The following is a 16,131-nucleotide window of genomic DNA, read 5'->3' as shown; positions in this document are numbered from 1 at the left end:
GTGGAGTGCCAGGTGCTAGTGATCAAGTGTCCATTTCTGGGTCCTTGATTCCAGGCAGGGGGCCAGTGTCTGGTCTCAGCAGCTGTGTATACACCATCCCTGGATCAATAGCAGCAGAGAGCTGGTATTGATTATGTGTGTAAATGATACTAGCATGGGGGTTGTTATGGATAAGGAGGCAGGATGAGGATGGTCTGGGTTAAGGTAACTGGGACACAGGTTTGTGGTGACTCTCTCCATTATTTGTGGGGGTAACTCAACGGTGAGCTGCTATTCAACAATTCTGTTGCATTCTTTGGTCTTTCATGCATAAAATCTATTTTACGGTATAAATGCTTTATTATTTGCATAGGCTGACTCTGATGTACTGTATTTTGCATCCATATGTCCCTGTCTGACCCCTGAGACCAACTCTGCTCATTACACCTTAGGTAAATAGTTCCCTACTGAGCAACACCCATGATGGCATTTTTGTCAATTTAGATGGCCAAACTACAAATCTTCTGGGACATTGTTGCTCAGTTAAACTGGCAGGCATGGTAGAAAGAGCTGTAATCAGAGAAGCCACCTAGAAGACCACTGGTGACCCTGGAGGAGCTGCAAAAAAGTTTTTTACAGGATAAATACGAAGATTCACTCTCCAAGTGACCATATAAAGATTAGCAAGAACATGGTCATTATTTAAACATTTAAATAATGACCATGTGTTGCTTCCGGTATGCCGTGCAGGGCACTCAGGGAACGTGCACAGAGCTCCTTTAGATGGAAAAGAGATCATTTCTCTTTCACCGCTCCATTCCAAGTCCTGTGAGACAGAAAACTATTATTGGGAGATCGACCTGAACACATCATGCCATCTCTGAAACATTGCAGAGGCTTCTACATGCATCAAAAGGTTTATAGAGACTTTAAAAAGTAAAGCTAAATAGTTAATCCAGGGTGGAGAGTTTCCCTTTTCAGCAGGACAACAATCTTTGCTATAAATCTTGAGCTATAGTAAAATAGTTTTTAACTTTAGAATAAACCGTATTAATGTGTTAGAGTGGCCCAGTCAAAGCAAGCACTTACATCCAAATGATAATCAGTAACTCAGTCCTGACTGCAGTGAGGACGGAGAGATTGATAACAAATACAGACAAAATCTCTCAGATTTTTATTTGAAGAAAAATCAAATCTATTAATTCTTTTACTTCCAATTTGAAATTAAAACCTAATTTGTGCTTATAATGTGATTTTATTTATAGTGTGTGTTATGACAAGTGGAAGAGTTAAAAAGAGAGAAGCAGTTATAATACAATGAAGCTCTGCTGACAGATTTTTAACCTAAGCCATGTCATGATGAAACCTGCTTGATTTTATTGAACATTCTCACCTTATCAGCATCCATTGTGTCAACAACTGACCCTTAGACCCCAAAAACAATCTGTTCACTCAGCTGTAACGCTGACATTGAAACAGGTTACACAAAAATAAGGATTTAATAACCTATTTGGAAAATTTGACCAAATAATCATTACAATTAAGACAATAAATTAAAATCTATTTCTAATTAGTTTGTTTAATGATTTTACTCATTATATACAGGACTGCCACATTCAGTCGAAATGGAAACCTTGACCTTTGTGTGATCTCAGCTGCTATTTATTTACACTGACTGATTCTTTGCTACAGACCGGGAAATATAAGAAACATCTGCTTCAGCACCAAGCTTAGCGCTCTCACAGGAATTAAAGTGCTCAGTTACAGCAGACCCCCAAACCGAGCTGAGACAGAACTCAGCAGCAGGGCTACATGATCTCCTGGGACCAGGATCTAATTCATGATATTAAACAATGTATTCCCACTTATCCGGTTATGCTCACAAATAAAAACAAGAAAAAAAACATGTTTTTAATGATTTATAAGGATTAATCTGTGTGCATTTGTTTAAAGAAAAATAGCTTCTGCTTCCAAAATGTTAATTTTATATGTCAGCTAAAGCCTGCAACAGATTTTTTTTTTTTTTTTACTTATTTTTTACCCCCCACAATAATGAAAAGTAATCTGGAGATAACAGAAAAATTAAGCCAGATAATTATCACTGAAAGCTTTTTTTTTCTAAAAAGGAAATATCTATAATATTGTTAAACCAAGGGCAATGCGTTGAGGGATGAAGTCATTAAAGCAGAGCAACAGTGGCTGATTCTAATGATAACTCCCAAAACAGTGATACTTAAAACATTTAATGGCATGATTGCAAAAGATCAATAAAAACACGAAAATGCACATTTCTTAAGCAATAGATCATAAATACAAATAAATAACAAGCTAAAGTGCAAGAATTTTTTCCAACCTTAGAAAAACATTTATACATTTTTAGGTTTAATTTCATTCTGATGTTATTTGAGCATTGATGGCTATTCCAGAATTTTATCCAGTACAGTTAGAACAAACAACATGACTGAGTTAAAACTGATCAATTTATATCAATCGTAATTTTTAAGCAAACATCTGTTTACAAAATTTAGGTTTTTTTTTTGTTTTCATCCATTTCTTTATAGATTGAATGTGTATATAACAACCATACATGTTTGTATTGTTTATTAAAGCACCCTTACCAATCTAGAATCTCACAAAGTTTCTCACAACCATCAAATTAAGAATATATTGAGTATCTATAAAGATACATAACAAACAAAAATATATAACAAAGCTAAGGCAAACATTACCAGTTGCAAATCTTTAGTATATGAACACAGACTAGACATAACAGATTATTAATAGTGCATCACTGCTGCAAAAAGTTGCTTGCAAACCAGCCAGCATACAGTATGATCAACAGCATAAAGGGCTTATTAAAATGTAGAATTTCTTACAGGTGATTATTAAATCAGCTTATAGATTAAAGCATGACTAAGGGAGTCATCATTTACATTTACAATTATTGTGTGGAGTGCAAATCTTTTTATGCTTCGATTCCTTGCAAAACACAACAGGGTCTGACTAAAAAACATTACTCTGCAAAACCGATCTTAAAAATGAGTAAGAAATACTTAAAATAAGTATATTTACCCTTTATTTGAGTGTGTAAATAGAATGAGTATTCTTAGGCTTAAAATAAGATTATCAGATATTATGCACCTGAAATGAGAGACTTTAGTTGTTTTTTCTTATTTTAAATGTAAATTGTCTTATTCCATTGGCTATGTGTCTCACTTACTGGTTCAATTCAAGAAAAATTTAATTAATTGAAGAAACATTCACTGTTTTAGATTTGCATTTTTTGAATTGAAAGGACATCTGTTGATCACAGGTAGGTCTTGGAACTATAAAAGACCAAACTGACAGTTTCAACACTGGCTTCAAGTCAGACATTTAGGCCTGATTCGTTTATCAATCGTATGAATAAAATGTCAGAATAATGAAAGAATAATGCTTTTTGTCCCAGAGTCTCACAGGAGTAGCATTAACCTTCTTCATGAATCTTGAAGTGTAAAATGATCTTCTCCTAGAGACTTCCCTTAAAGGAATAGTAAACCCAAAACATGATTAGCCTTCATTTTCTACTCACCCCCATGCTGAACAACACCCTGGAGTACTTTTTTGATATCTCAAATGCATCTGGAGATCTGGGAGGCTTCTTGCTGTCTGCTGACATTCAAATAATGGAGGTGCCCAGCGCCCGAGGCAGAAAGGTCCATAAAAGTCCACAAAAAACGTTTCAATATTCCTCCATACTGCTCGTCCAATGTATTCCAAGTGTCCTGAGTGGGTAGCGTCCAGAATTTACTCGAAACGAAGTCATTTAGAATGTTTTTAGAGCATAAAGAGTAGTGTATAGGATTTCCTGAAAGCGCGCACATGCGCGATCACGAGCCTACGGAAGCCGGCAGACCAAACCAGCGCATTTAGCTCGGCAAAGAACTCATGCTCTTCCTCAACACTGAAGTCCTCAGACATTTTTCTTTCGTTGTTTCTTTCTTTGCACAGGTAAACAGCACATTTCTTCTTCTACGCTTGCATTATTGGCAGAGCAGACGCTGAATGCGCACTTTCATCTGGTTTGGTCTGCCGTCTTCCGTAGCCTCGTGATCGCGCAGGTGCGCGCTTTCAGGAAATCCTATACACTACTGTTTATGATCTAAAAACATTCTAAATGACTTCGTTTCGAGTAAATTCTGGATGCTACCCACTCAGGACACTTGGAATACATTGGACGAGCAGTATGGAGGAATATTGACACGTTTTTTGTGGACTTTTATGGACCTTTCTGTCTCGGGCACCGTAGACCTCCATTATTTGAATGTCAGCAGACAGCAAGAGGCCTCCCAGATCTCCAGATGCATTTGAGATATCAAAAAAGTACTCCAGGGTGTTGTTCAGCATGGGGGTGAGTAGAAAATGAAGGCTAATCATGTTTTGGGTGTACTATTCCTTTAAGGTTAAATGCTGACATTGGGCTTGCAACAATTCAAGAAGGATTTCAGAAGGTCGAAAGCAGTCAAATATATTAATCAGAAGTTCAGATCAGAAATTTTCAAAATGTTCCCTCTGCAAAGATTCTCATATCAGAACCAATTATGTTTCCATATGCCTGCAGCTATACAGCAAAAATGTTATCGATTTCAACCAAGAATTGTTTTTTCACTTTTTCCTGTAATAAAGAAGGCGTTTTCCCTCTACCTCAATAGGCATTGTTTGAGCCCCCAATCTCAACATTGGCTGCTTGAATTTCAGTCTAAATGTGGCAGATTAATACCAGGGAGTCCATAATTGAGGCAGGGCTGGGGTTAAGAGGGTGTGGAGTACCTGCACAGCCCGGAGAGATTGGCTGGAGGGACCAGAGGAAATTCATGCTCCACACTTGCTGCGGCAGATGAAAATAAAACCTTTTCATTTTCCATCCCTCCTTATCAGGGTTAAAATTCCTGGTGTGTAAAATTGAATTCCAGTCGTATTTCCTAGAATGAAGATCGGAGGACAGGCATAGCAAAAACACAACTGAAATGAAGGAGTAGGAGCTTCTTTTAAAAAAGATGCTCTGCAGACTGAAGATAAGAAGGTCTTTGTGTCAAACACTGACTGCTGTGGACTCCCATTGAGCCAACAGGGAGAACTCACCTAACACAATTATACTTGCTGATCTGACGTTCTCCTGCTAATGCACACGTTAAATACAGAAACTAAAGACAGGAAAATGCTCTTTATCATCTTTATTTATCTAGGCAATATCAGGAAAACATGCAATAATGTTGGTGAATGTCTTGATAATGAACTGTTTTAATATCTTTCTGCTTTTGGTTCCTAGCAACCAGAGTTTATGAGTGGTCTACCTAGCCACATCGCACATCTAAGTAAATGATCCACATCTAAAGAAAAAACTTTCAAATGTGAATTATTTAAACAAAAAGGAGGCATTCAGTGTGATGGCTTCACACACATTTACCATAAATTATCAGCTGGTTTCAGAGATTACAAAATTCACCTTTGTGTATCATCTTATTTACCTAAAACTGTAGAAATGAAAACAAAATCTATAAGAATTATTATTTATCTAATATTTATTACAAGTTGCCTTGATTGCTAAATGTGATCCCTGCATTTGTAGAGGGGGGATATTATCACAGAGGAAATCCCATCTCTACAGGAGAGCAATGAAGCACCTGTTCATCAGCTGACCACCTCCTCTGATCCAGACTGAACCAGATCCTGCTCACCAGCCTCTCTTCCTCCCCCATCACGGATTAAAATCCGGTCCAAGTCAGGACACCCAGACCACCAAACACCCTGCTGCTCATGTAACCGATAACACTGTATGTTTTAAAAGAGTAACACACGTTCATATTTAAACTACTGCTTCTTTTTACTGTTACTTATGATGAAGACAAAAAAGAAAATTGAACCATTACTCATTTTTTTTCCTATATCACACATATTTTTTTAATCATTAGAATTAATTTATTTTTGGACAAACAAATTATCAACTAATGTAATCTTAAGCGAAGTTCAAAGCAGTTCTTTGTGTTGATGCAAAGCTTCACCAGCATTTGATATGCAGGGAGAGGAATGCACCTATCCAGTCATTCGTCCAGTCAATACCAGTAGCTCCTGCCACCTGTCCTTCACCGTCCCTCAGGGTGCAGGAACAGGGTGAAGACCAGATGGCTCCAGAGGGCCAACCAGAATACTAGCGGTGCTACATCGGCCCCCACCCCCAGTCTCAGCTCAACGCTTGTTCCATCTCCACCCTCTGAACCCCTATACCTCCCCTTCCCCCCAGTTCAAAGCCCCATTCCCAGTGCTCCTCAGTGCTGCATGACTGGGCAAACACAGTCCCTTGCAAAAAAAGAAATAAATGAATCCTCACCATCTCTTCTCTGCAGCTGCCTGGATCGCAAGAAAATCTGAGGCTGGCCTCTCCGGCCTCACATTTAGATTGCCGCTATCACAAAGAAGCAGAACCTGCTCTTCATCTTGTGTCCACCATCAATCCAAGAAAGAAGGTGCTTAATACTCTGTCCCACAACAGAAAGCTTAGAGAACTAACCACCATGTTCACTGCAGATTATAATCACTTATCTCAGTGCTGTAGTGGGGTGCTGGCTAATGTTGAAAGCAGGGCCAAATGTCTGCAGAAGGTTGTAAAGAGTCACACAGGGCTGCCCATTTGTCATCACCCCATTCCTTCTCTCTGATATTACATTCAATTAGTTTCAGATAGCTGCAGTGCACAGTGCTTGGCTTCCACAATCAATCAAACTCTGTCAATGACAAATTGTCACCCCTCTGGTCGCTCTTCATATCCAGGCAACAGGCCAACCTAACAGAGAAGATTGAGGATCACCAGGTCTAATGAATGCCTCAGCTTGGAGACGAAATGCTGCATGACTCCTTTCACCACTGAAGGGACGTCATAGTTCTAATAAATAATACAAAATTATTCTCACATCTGCAGGTAAAGAAGAAAATTAGACCTCAGTTACCTGTTTGCCTGTCAAAGGCACAACCATGACAACCTGGATAATAATTCTGGAAAGAATAGCACTAGTTTAAAGGAAAAGTCCAGTCAGCAAGGAATGATCAACCAGAGGGAATTATTGTTTTTACTGTTACTCTTCCCCCAAAATGAAAAGTTCAAGTTAAAATAAGGACTTTTGCCAAAATTCAAAATAGAGTAATTTTTTGTCATTTTTTCCAACACAAAAAAGGTTTTTAACTTTACTGTTCAAAAACATATTTTACAGCAGTCAAAATACATTAATGATTGTGTTAAACTAAGTTATTTAATGAGGACTTCACTTGAACAGTTTGAACTCTTAACAAAAACAGCTTTTACCCTGAAGATGTTTTACCAGCTGAGACTAGGAAGAAAAAAGTACTGGTTCAGGAGGTGGGATTCCCTGAAAAATTAAAATTTTATTTCAGTTTAATATGGGAGAAAAAAACAAAAAACTTTTTTCCCATATATTAAACTGAAATAAAATTTAAAAATCAGTTAACATTTTTTTTTTCAGTGGCCCTAATCCGCTTCCGTATTAACCTGGTTGGTCACACCCTTGACAAAAGTTGACATGGATCGCACAAAACAGGTCCACATGCGAGTTAAGGAGAATCTACAGTAGAGCTGCAACTTACGGTTATCTTGCTAAAAAATTTATCTGTTGATCACTTTTTTGTTTAATTCATTAATAATACGAGAGCAAAATCTTCCTTCCTTTTTTTACAGAATTGAAACAGGCGAAAGTAAAACTTTCCAACTTGTGGAGTTCTGAGTAGATCATATTGACAGATGAAAAAGTTTAGTTTTTTTATCTCAAAAGCAAAATGTTTTTATATTTTTTTTACAGTTTTGGTATAATTACTCCTCGTTTTTATTTTTTTTAATACCCCTCTAAGTGGGCTGCTCTGTCAGCTAAAGGCATGTTTTAGGGTCTTTATATTAATCGATTACTATACAAGTTAAATATTATTTCAATAATCAATTAATCCGATTCATTGTATTTTTTTCAGCCCTAATCTACAAGTGCATAAAAGCAAACCAGGAGCACAGAGAAGGAGCATGGACTCATGCTTGTGATTATTGTATGGAGGGCTCTTGGTATTGAATCTGTGCACATGATTTGTTTAAAATGTGCACAAAGGGTAGTTCACGTGTGTGTGTTTGAAATGAAATGCCTGTATGAGCTTTTATCACGTGTTTGCACTTCTGGCAGAATTCAGACTTCATACGCAGGCTTAGCCAAAAATATGAAGGAGGAACTAAATTTCAAAAGCAGCCGTAGTTGGCAGATATGAAAAAAATGAATAAGAAACCATGATGAATTATTGACTGATAGATATGACAGATGGATGGAGCAACTCTGTGCAAAACTGTCTCTAATAGAATATTGCATGGGATCCCGGCGTTGCAAACTGGACTCTCCTGTTTGTCTCTCAGGAGTCTAGCTCTTTCATAAGCATTCGAAACAAGCCCCCAATGATCCTGCATCTCCTTTCAGTGTCTCAGCAGACAGCTTCAAAGCTCAAGAAAGCCATGAAGCTCATCATCAATGCCTCACACCATGAAGGGACTCTATCCTGGGGTTAAGGATTAGGTACACCTTCTGAGCAAAATAAACAAAGCCATGTGAGGTTTCCACTCATCTGCGTCTCCCAGCTAATTAATGAGACTGTTACAGAATCACTTCAGCCCCCACAAGCACTGAAAATGGCATTTTATGCTTAGGGCCCCACCCAACCATATCTAACACTCCTTAACAAGCCGACTGGTGAAAATAAATACATCATTTCCAGCAGCTCTCATCAATTAGTGTCACATTTCTTTCATTTCCAATGAGCTGAGTCAATAATAGATTTCTTCACACAATGCATTCCTTCACTCTTAGGCTGTCCTGTGTGATCAATCAGAAACCCCACAGGAATAAGGACTGCTTTTTAATAGAAATAATCTCATTTTTTGCTCTGAATTTCAGAAAGAGTTCCCTTCACATCTTTTTTACTGGTTCAATAGTTAAAAAAATATTATCTCAGTTACGTTCTTATTAAACATACAAAGAACAGTTAAACAAAACCAAGAAAAACAGGGAAATATGCCAACACTGAGTGAAATCCTACCCCATGCCTGCCATTTGTGAGGCAATTCAATTCAGCTTTCTCAACAGTTGGGTGTATAAAAATCTAAAGCAGTTCAGTAAAGCTTTAAGGGATACTGGGAAATGCATGGTTCAAACATTGTTCGAGCTCAGCTCACAGCAGCTTTTCTTGGCCTGCTCTCTCAATAAATTAATAATCGCCGTCCAGACCAGCAGTTCAAATCTTTTCAACCTAATACAGGTGCGCTCAAAAAAAACACACAAGAAAAACAAATTCATAAGATTTAATTTGCTCACATTTGAAGGTTAAATGGTTTTATTTGTTGGTTTATGATTTAGAATATATTATTAGAATTAATAAGTTACATTCACACGTTTTCACTTAAATATTTCAGTAGATGTTAAGTTTGTGGAGCATGGAGTAAAGGACGATTAAATTCAGTCCCAACTGATTTTTATTTTACATGCCAACTGTGCCTACAGTTTGCCTACCTGCATGTTCACACCTATTTTTTTTTCTTCTTAGCTTCATGCATGCTTCACCATGCAGCTCATAAACATTGTGTAACACCAAAAAAGTTGATTGACTGACTAGGAGGAAGTGGACTGACTGAGCCGATCAAATGTTCACAAAAATCAGGGCGCAGTAGGAGACAGATGGGCAGCAGTTGTTTTCTTGGGCACAGCTTAAAGAAGGCTGCAGGAAAATCCTTTGAGATTGCTTTATCACTATAATGTTTGTCTTCTAGATTATTTACAGATGTAATTACACAAGCAGCAGGTATGGCTGCATCCAGGGACGGATGTGTTTTTTGGATGTTCTATAACTACTGGCAGCAAACATCCTTTAGTGGTGCCTCTACTGGGAAACCGGTGTCTCCTGATGCTTTGGTTTAACATGAACCTAAACAAAAGGGGGGAAAGAAGAGACCATGAGCTAGTTGCCATGGAGAGAGAAAACTGGATGGTAGAGAAATATTGCCAGCCAAAGGATCACACTGAATGCTTAGTTGCCTCGACATTATGCAAACATATACTCAACCTAATATTATTAGGTTAAAATTTGTTCTGCCTCTTTAACTGAAAATCCATTTAGACCAGTGTTTCTTAGTCCTGGTCCTGTTTTAGGCGTTTCCTTGCTGCCACACACCTGACTTACACAAATGACTGTGCTACTTCTGCAGCACTGGAAGGCTACTGAGGAGATCAGACAATCCTCTCAGTCAGGTGTGCTGCAAAAGAGACGTCTACAGCATGCATGGAAGCGCTGGCTTAGACATACCTTCTCTCTGTTTTGTGCTGTGGTTGCCCTCAAGAGTAGGCTACAGCTGTTTTTCCTAAAGTGAAGCCAGATCATGATGAGAATCTATCATGCTGGAGGCTTGCCAAGACAGAAACGTGTAAAAATCCAAACAAAGTCCGATGAGGGATTATTTTACACCATTTAATGGAGAGAGGGGTGCAGAATGCATTTTATGAGATTCTGTTTGTAAAGAGTAACACTAGACAAGCTCCTCAATAATTGCTGCTACTGCATAGAAGTCTGTGTGGATGTGTAGTGGAAGCCAAGGCAATGATTTGAAAATTGAAAAGCAGCATTAATTTGGGGGAAAAAATTGTTTTTTAAATTAAATATGTACACAAATATACATGCAATTTATATGTATATTGTAATATATATAGATGTCTATTGAAATATCTCTATAGATATCCATCTATAGATTTATTAGCCATTACTTTTGGTAACCAATGGATTATATACTAGTTGACTATTATTTAAGTTAATTATTTAGGTCATACCATCACTGCTGCATTGCTACTCTCTGACCACCAACAGAGTTCTGCCTAAGGACAATAACTAAAAAAGATGGTTACAGCACAAACCACTAAATCAGACAGAGATATATACCCTGATTTTAAATTATACTTCTACATCCCTGTTCATGAGGGGCTATAAGCAACTGGAACACAGAGAGAGCTGAAGTTAGGTGAACGGGGATCAGGCTGTGCATGTGCAAAGATGAAGTTGGTTTGGATACAGCCTCTGACCCTGTCCAAAGGTTTAATTCCCAAACTCACGCAGAACCAACAAACAAATAGCATTCTGGTTCATTATTTTCATTAAAAAATGTATAAGCAAGCAATTAGATCCGTGTTTTAACAAGCAAGTATTCCCAAACAAAATCAATATCTTAAAATTAGCCTCTTAAATATGAAGACTTTTCGAAACTCTTTGTTGTAATTTCTGAATAATTGGAAGTTTGTTTTTTTATTTAGACCAGATTCGATCAACCTTTTATTTTGTTTAATTAACTTCATAAATCCTGATTAGTACAAAAAGCTCCAAAAATGCAAAGGCTGCTCTACATGAAGCATTAAAACGGACAATAAAAACAGAAAGCTATAATTTTTCATACCTTTCTTTTGCAGAATGACAGGATTTGCCAACACATACCATGTGCATCTGGCGTCGATCTTTCTACATTATAAATGTTTAAATAAGCTTGCTTAATTTAGGTTCTTTATCTTATCTCCCAAAGGTTATTCACTGCACTAAAGATCTAATTCGAGAAAATCCATGTTTAATGAATACCATGAATATCAAACGACAAATTTGTGCCTCACTGGTGGCAACAAGGTATGCAGTTCAGCTCCATCGAACGCACATACCCGATTCTGCTCAATGCACATCATACAATGCAACACATCCCCTCAGTGCCTATTCCATGCAGGTCTATGATTGCTACTCATTGAACCTTAATACACAGAGCAGGAGACGTGTGACAGCAGATCCACAAAGGGAACAAAATCCAATTATCTCCTACAGAGTGAGTATCGCATGCAGGATCTCAAACTCACAAAGCCAAGGTAATTGCTGAAGGACATTGCATGGAAGCCTGCTGTAGTTCAACAATTTAGGGACCCCTGTGAAAAAAGCACTACATCAGTGCTTTCAATTTATTTAAGTTGGTAGAAGTCCATTAAGAGGGAAGCCGACCATTGGTTCAAGCTATCGCAACCTCTTTTCCCTGGAGACTGCAGAGCGTCTGGACTTGTCTGGTTTCCAACTCCTGCTGCTGCCGCGGTTAGAGCTGTAACTGAAACTGCAATCTAGACGACTCTCTGCCCAAGGGTTTTCAGACCCTCCTCAGAGTGAAATGCAACCTCTATTCTGGAAGTTTCAATATAAACTTCCGTTTTTCTGCCCAAATAACTTACATGTTCTTAAACAGCACTTACACAGAATTACAGAATCACTTTAAAATCAGATAGCCTATTAAGAAAATAAAAATGTGTTTTGCATTATTACTATTAACAAAAACTATTATACTTAATCATTTTTTCCTCAGTCAGTTGTAATGAACACCTCACTGCAATTTCAATCAAACTTTGATAGAAATGTGAGATATAAATTACAAGCATCGATCTCATAAGGATGTTATTTAGACAGTTTGTCAGAGACAGTTTCCTGCAAGAAGCCATTAAAGGTCCTAATGTTGCTTTTATCCCTGGAGGGAAGGGAACAGTTTTGTTCCTTTCTTACCACATACTTCCATGCAATCTATCTTTCTGTATCTCTGCCTCTGTCTCATTGAACTCCAGTCGGCCTCGGCAGATGGCCGCTCACACTGAGCCTTGTTCTACTCGAGGTTTCTTCCTGCTAAAAGTGAGTTTTTCCTCTCCACTATCGCTGCATGCATGCTCAGTGTGAATTATTGCTTTCGGGTCAATGAGTCGATGTAATCAGCTGGTTTTCCTTAGATAGAAAACTTTGAATCAGTCTGACTGCATGATCTGGTTGAATTGTCTCTGTAAAATCCCCTGAGATTAAATGTGTTGTTAATTGGAACTATATAAATAAACTGAATTGAATCATCTGGGATATGATTGGTGGACAATTGTAAAGCAAATGGAAATAAAATATCAACTGGAGTTGTATTGTTTTAAGAATGCATATCATTGTATGCATTAGGCTGTGTTGAAAATTTATTCAAAGAATAAAAAAAATCTTTCATATAATTAGACATCTGGTTACCTTGAAATGTGAGTTGTTATAAATTAAACTATACCAAACTGAACATATTTGTTTTTCGTTTTATTTAAAAAGATAACTATTGAAATTAATGGAGTTTGTTTTACACAGTCATCTAAAACCCAATTCAGTTTTAAACCTCTAGCTTAAAACCATCAAAAATATGAAGGCCTTCCATCACTTCTCCATTCCCTGCTGCTAAAGAAATGATGCAACAAACAAAATAAAATAAACAAATTAATGGAATTATATTTAGTAGCTACAGCAGCGATGAAAATAAATAAACATTCTGCTGGACTTTCAGGTCTATCTGCCTTTGTGATGAACCCCACCACCAAACAGGAACCCTCCAGTCCTTCAACTTCTCTTCGCGTCAATTAGCATCCAGCGAGATGCTCGACAGTGTGGGAAATTGGAAAACACCAGCTGGGAGTACGCTTGGATGAATTAATATTCATGTTCTACATATTCCCCAGTGATTCATTTAACACACCTGATCAAATCAATAATTTACAGGGGAAAGTACCAGGAAAGGTAAAAGCAAAGAAATGACCCATTTTTAATCTGACAGCTGTTAAGTCTTTTGCAGGTCCAGAGACAAGTTAAAGACTAATTCCACCTCTGATCCAAGGATTTGGGTGTATATGTAGATAAGTAGCTCTTTGTTTTTCCTTTATTTGCAGGCATTTCTTATTAAATGTGAGGTTGAGGCACTGTGTTGCTTTCAATGCCAGCCTGCACAAAGATGACCACAAAGAGGATCTGTAGGTGTTAACTGATACAAACAAACGTGTACATTTTAATTACACATCTCCGGTATGCTGTGCCTTCAGTGGCTCCACTTAAAGTAAACTGAGATCCCTCTTACTTTTTTTCAACGGAAAGAGCTGAAAAAAATGTTTCTAATCTGTTCAACTTCCATTTATCTCTGGGAACCCGATTTTACAAAACACATTCAACACAGCGCAACTTTTCAGAAAGCATAATTGAGTTTCTCAATAAACCACAAGATTAGAGAAAGCAGTTAAACTGAATGGATACAGCATTTCTGTTTCTCGTTGTGATTTATACAATGTGTGTTTTATTGCATATTAGTTCCGCCCTCTATCTGAAGGGTCACAACAGCACAACAGAAGCAGTTTGCTGTACATTTGCTTTTATTTTTTTATAAATCAGGGATCTACTTAAACACAGCCTTGTTGCCTGGTTTCTTTACCAGCCTATCACGGCTGCACAGTCACTGGGAGAAAAAAAAAAAACTGCTGCTCAGTTAGAGCGACAGCAAAGCCACAAGATTCCCTGACATTTTGGAGTGTTTTTTGCAACAGTGCATGGAGACAGAGCAACAAATAATGATGTAACCATGCATCTGAAGCCACATCAGGATCATGTCCCAATGCATCACAGCGTATTTGGTAATCAGAAACAGAACTAGCAAAATGCAAGCTGGAAAACAGAAAAGGCATGCACCATCTTTTTAAATGATCACACTTGAAATTTAAATATAAAATCTGAGTTAATACATCCTTTGCATGCAAACAAAAACATGTCTCCACTAATTTAATAAGAAATGCTGACCATACAGTGATAATGAGTATTAATAGCAGTGATATATTTTTCATTAATCCTCCTGCAGACCGCTAATATATTTTCCCATACAACCACAAAAACATCAAAGAAGATTAATTCACATCCACTGCTATGAATTAATCTTGAAGATTTCATGTTGCCATAAATCAAGTTGCATGAAGCCTCAAAACTTAAAGGAAAAATCATTATCTAAATGATAAAAAATAACGATACTACAGCAAAAGTTTTTGTTATTTGTATCGATCCTTTAGTCAAACATCAACCAGAAGCAGGAATACTGCAGAGCAGCTTAGAGGATGTGTCCTTAACTCACCCTTTTCTGGTCCTCCAGTCCATGCAGCACAGGCTTCCTTCTCTGGTGCTGATGTGGGCTTGCCTCTGCTCCTGCCTCCATCTTAATCCAGCCACTAAATATCCAGTTTATCCAGGAATGACTGGAAATACCTCTTCAGAGTATTTCAGTCCCCTTCCCAACTAAATCCCAGTAAAGGTACATGAATGTCAACTCCAAAAAGGAAGCGCTTCCTGCCCATCAACTTTGTCTTATTAAAACTGCTACTCTCAGTCTGCAGAGGGACCCAACCTCAGCTCCATGCTTCCTCTCAGTCATAATGTTCCCTGATGTTTCCTTGTTGTGCTTGCCAATCCAAAGGAGCAGAACTGGAGGGAACATCAGTGCAGAGAATGAGAATCAGGAGGAGATGTTCTCCAGAAAACATCACAGCTGTGGTGGAAATCTGGTCCTAGATGAAACTGTGCTCATCCTTATCTCCTGCTGCTGCTGGAGATTCAACCTTCAACCTGGATGCTGCTCTGAAACACAAGTAGGAAAAAAAATCCCAAACATTAAATAAATAAATAAAAACTACACAAGAACGTCACATATGACATAAATAATTCAGAACTTTTTTTTCCCCCAAGAAGCACGCTTTACGGAACAATTTGAAGTTATTCCTCACCGTTAGCTCATTTGGGAGGGGAACAGCGCATGAGCTCCTGCAGATTACAGCCTAATTGCTGGAGGTGTGCGCTCTTTAATTAGTCCTACCAACAGCCCAACATTTCCTTTATCAATATAACTTTATGCAGCTGACAAACAGAAATAGTCTTCCAAGTAATTTGGTGAGGTGGCACAATAGCAGCGACTTTGTAAGCAGACAAATACAAAGTCAAGAGTTATAAATTGCTTGCGGGACAGCTGCAGCATCCCTGCCTGCAGGAGAGTCAGGGTTTAGACCTGCAGGGAGACGCGCAGAGCGGCTGATGTTTCCATCTTCACCCCGAACATGAAATAAGACACGAAAGGAAACAGAGATGAGAGCCATGAATGAAGAGATGCTCACCCAGCGCTGCTCTGGTCCCTTCAGAGGTCGCTCCCTGACTCACACGCTGCGCTGCGCGCTCCGAGCTGCAAGCGGAGCAGCCCGCTGGTGCGTT

At 38.2% G+C, this 16,131-nt stretch overlaps 1 protein-coding gene across 1 annotated transcript in view; it reads right to left on the bottom strand.

The window, feature by feature from the left end:
* The window catches only part of nav2a (neuron navigator 2a), a 244,695-nt gene extending 228,564 nt beyond the window's left edge, over positions 1-16,131 (bottom strand). Inside the window, exons 1-2 of the mRNA XM_038272842.1 lie at positions 16,038-16,131; positions 15,008-15,507 (exon numbers count right to left, since the gene is read on the bottom strand). Coding sequence (XP_038128770.1) covers positions 15,008-15,088 — 81 coding nt within the window. The 5' untranslated portion in view covers positions 15,089-15,507; positions 16,038-16,131. The remainder of the gene's footprint in view (positions 1-15,007; positions 15,508-16,037) is intronic.

The sequence above is a fragment of the Cyprinodon tularosa genome, unplaced genomic scaffold (assembly GCF_016077235.1).
Source record: "Cyprinodon tularosa strain WSP-4 unplaced genomic scaffold, ASM1607723v1 ctg100, whole genome shotgun sequence".
NCBI classification, from domain to species: domain Eukaryota; kingdom Metazoa; phylum Chordata; class Actinopteri; order Cyprinodontiformes; family Cyprinodontidae; genus Cyprinodon; species Cyprinodon tularosa.
The sequence above is the reverse complement of the archived record's forward strand: the minus strand, read 5'-3'. Positions and strand labels throughout refer to the sequence as shown.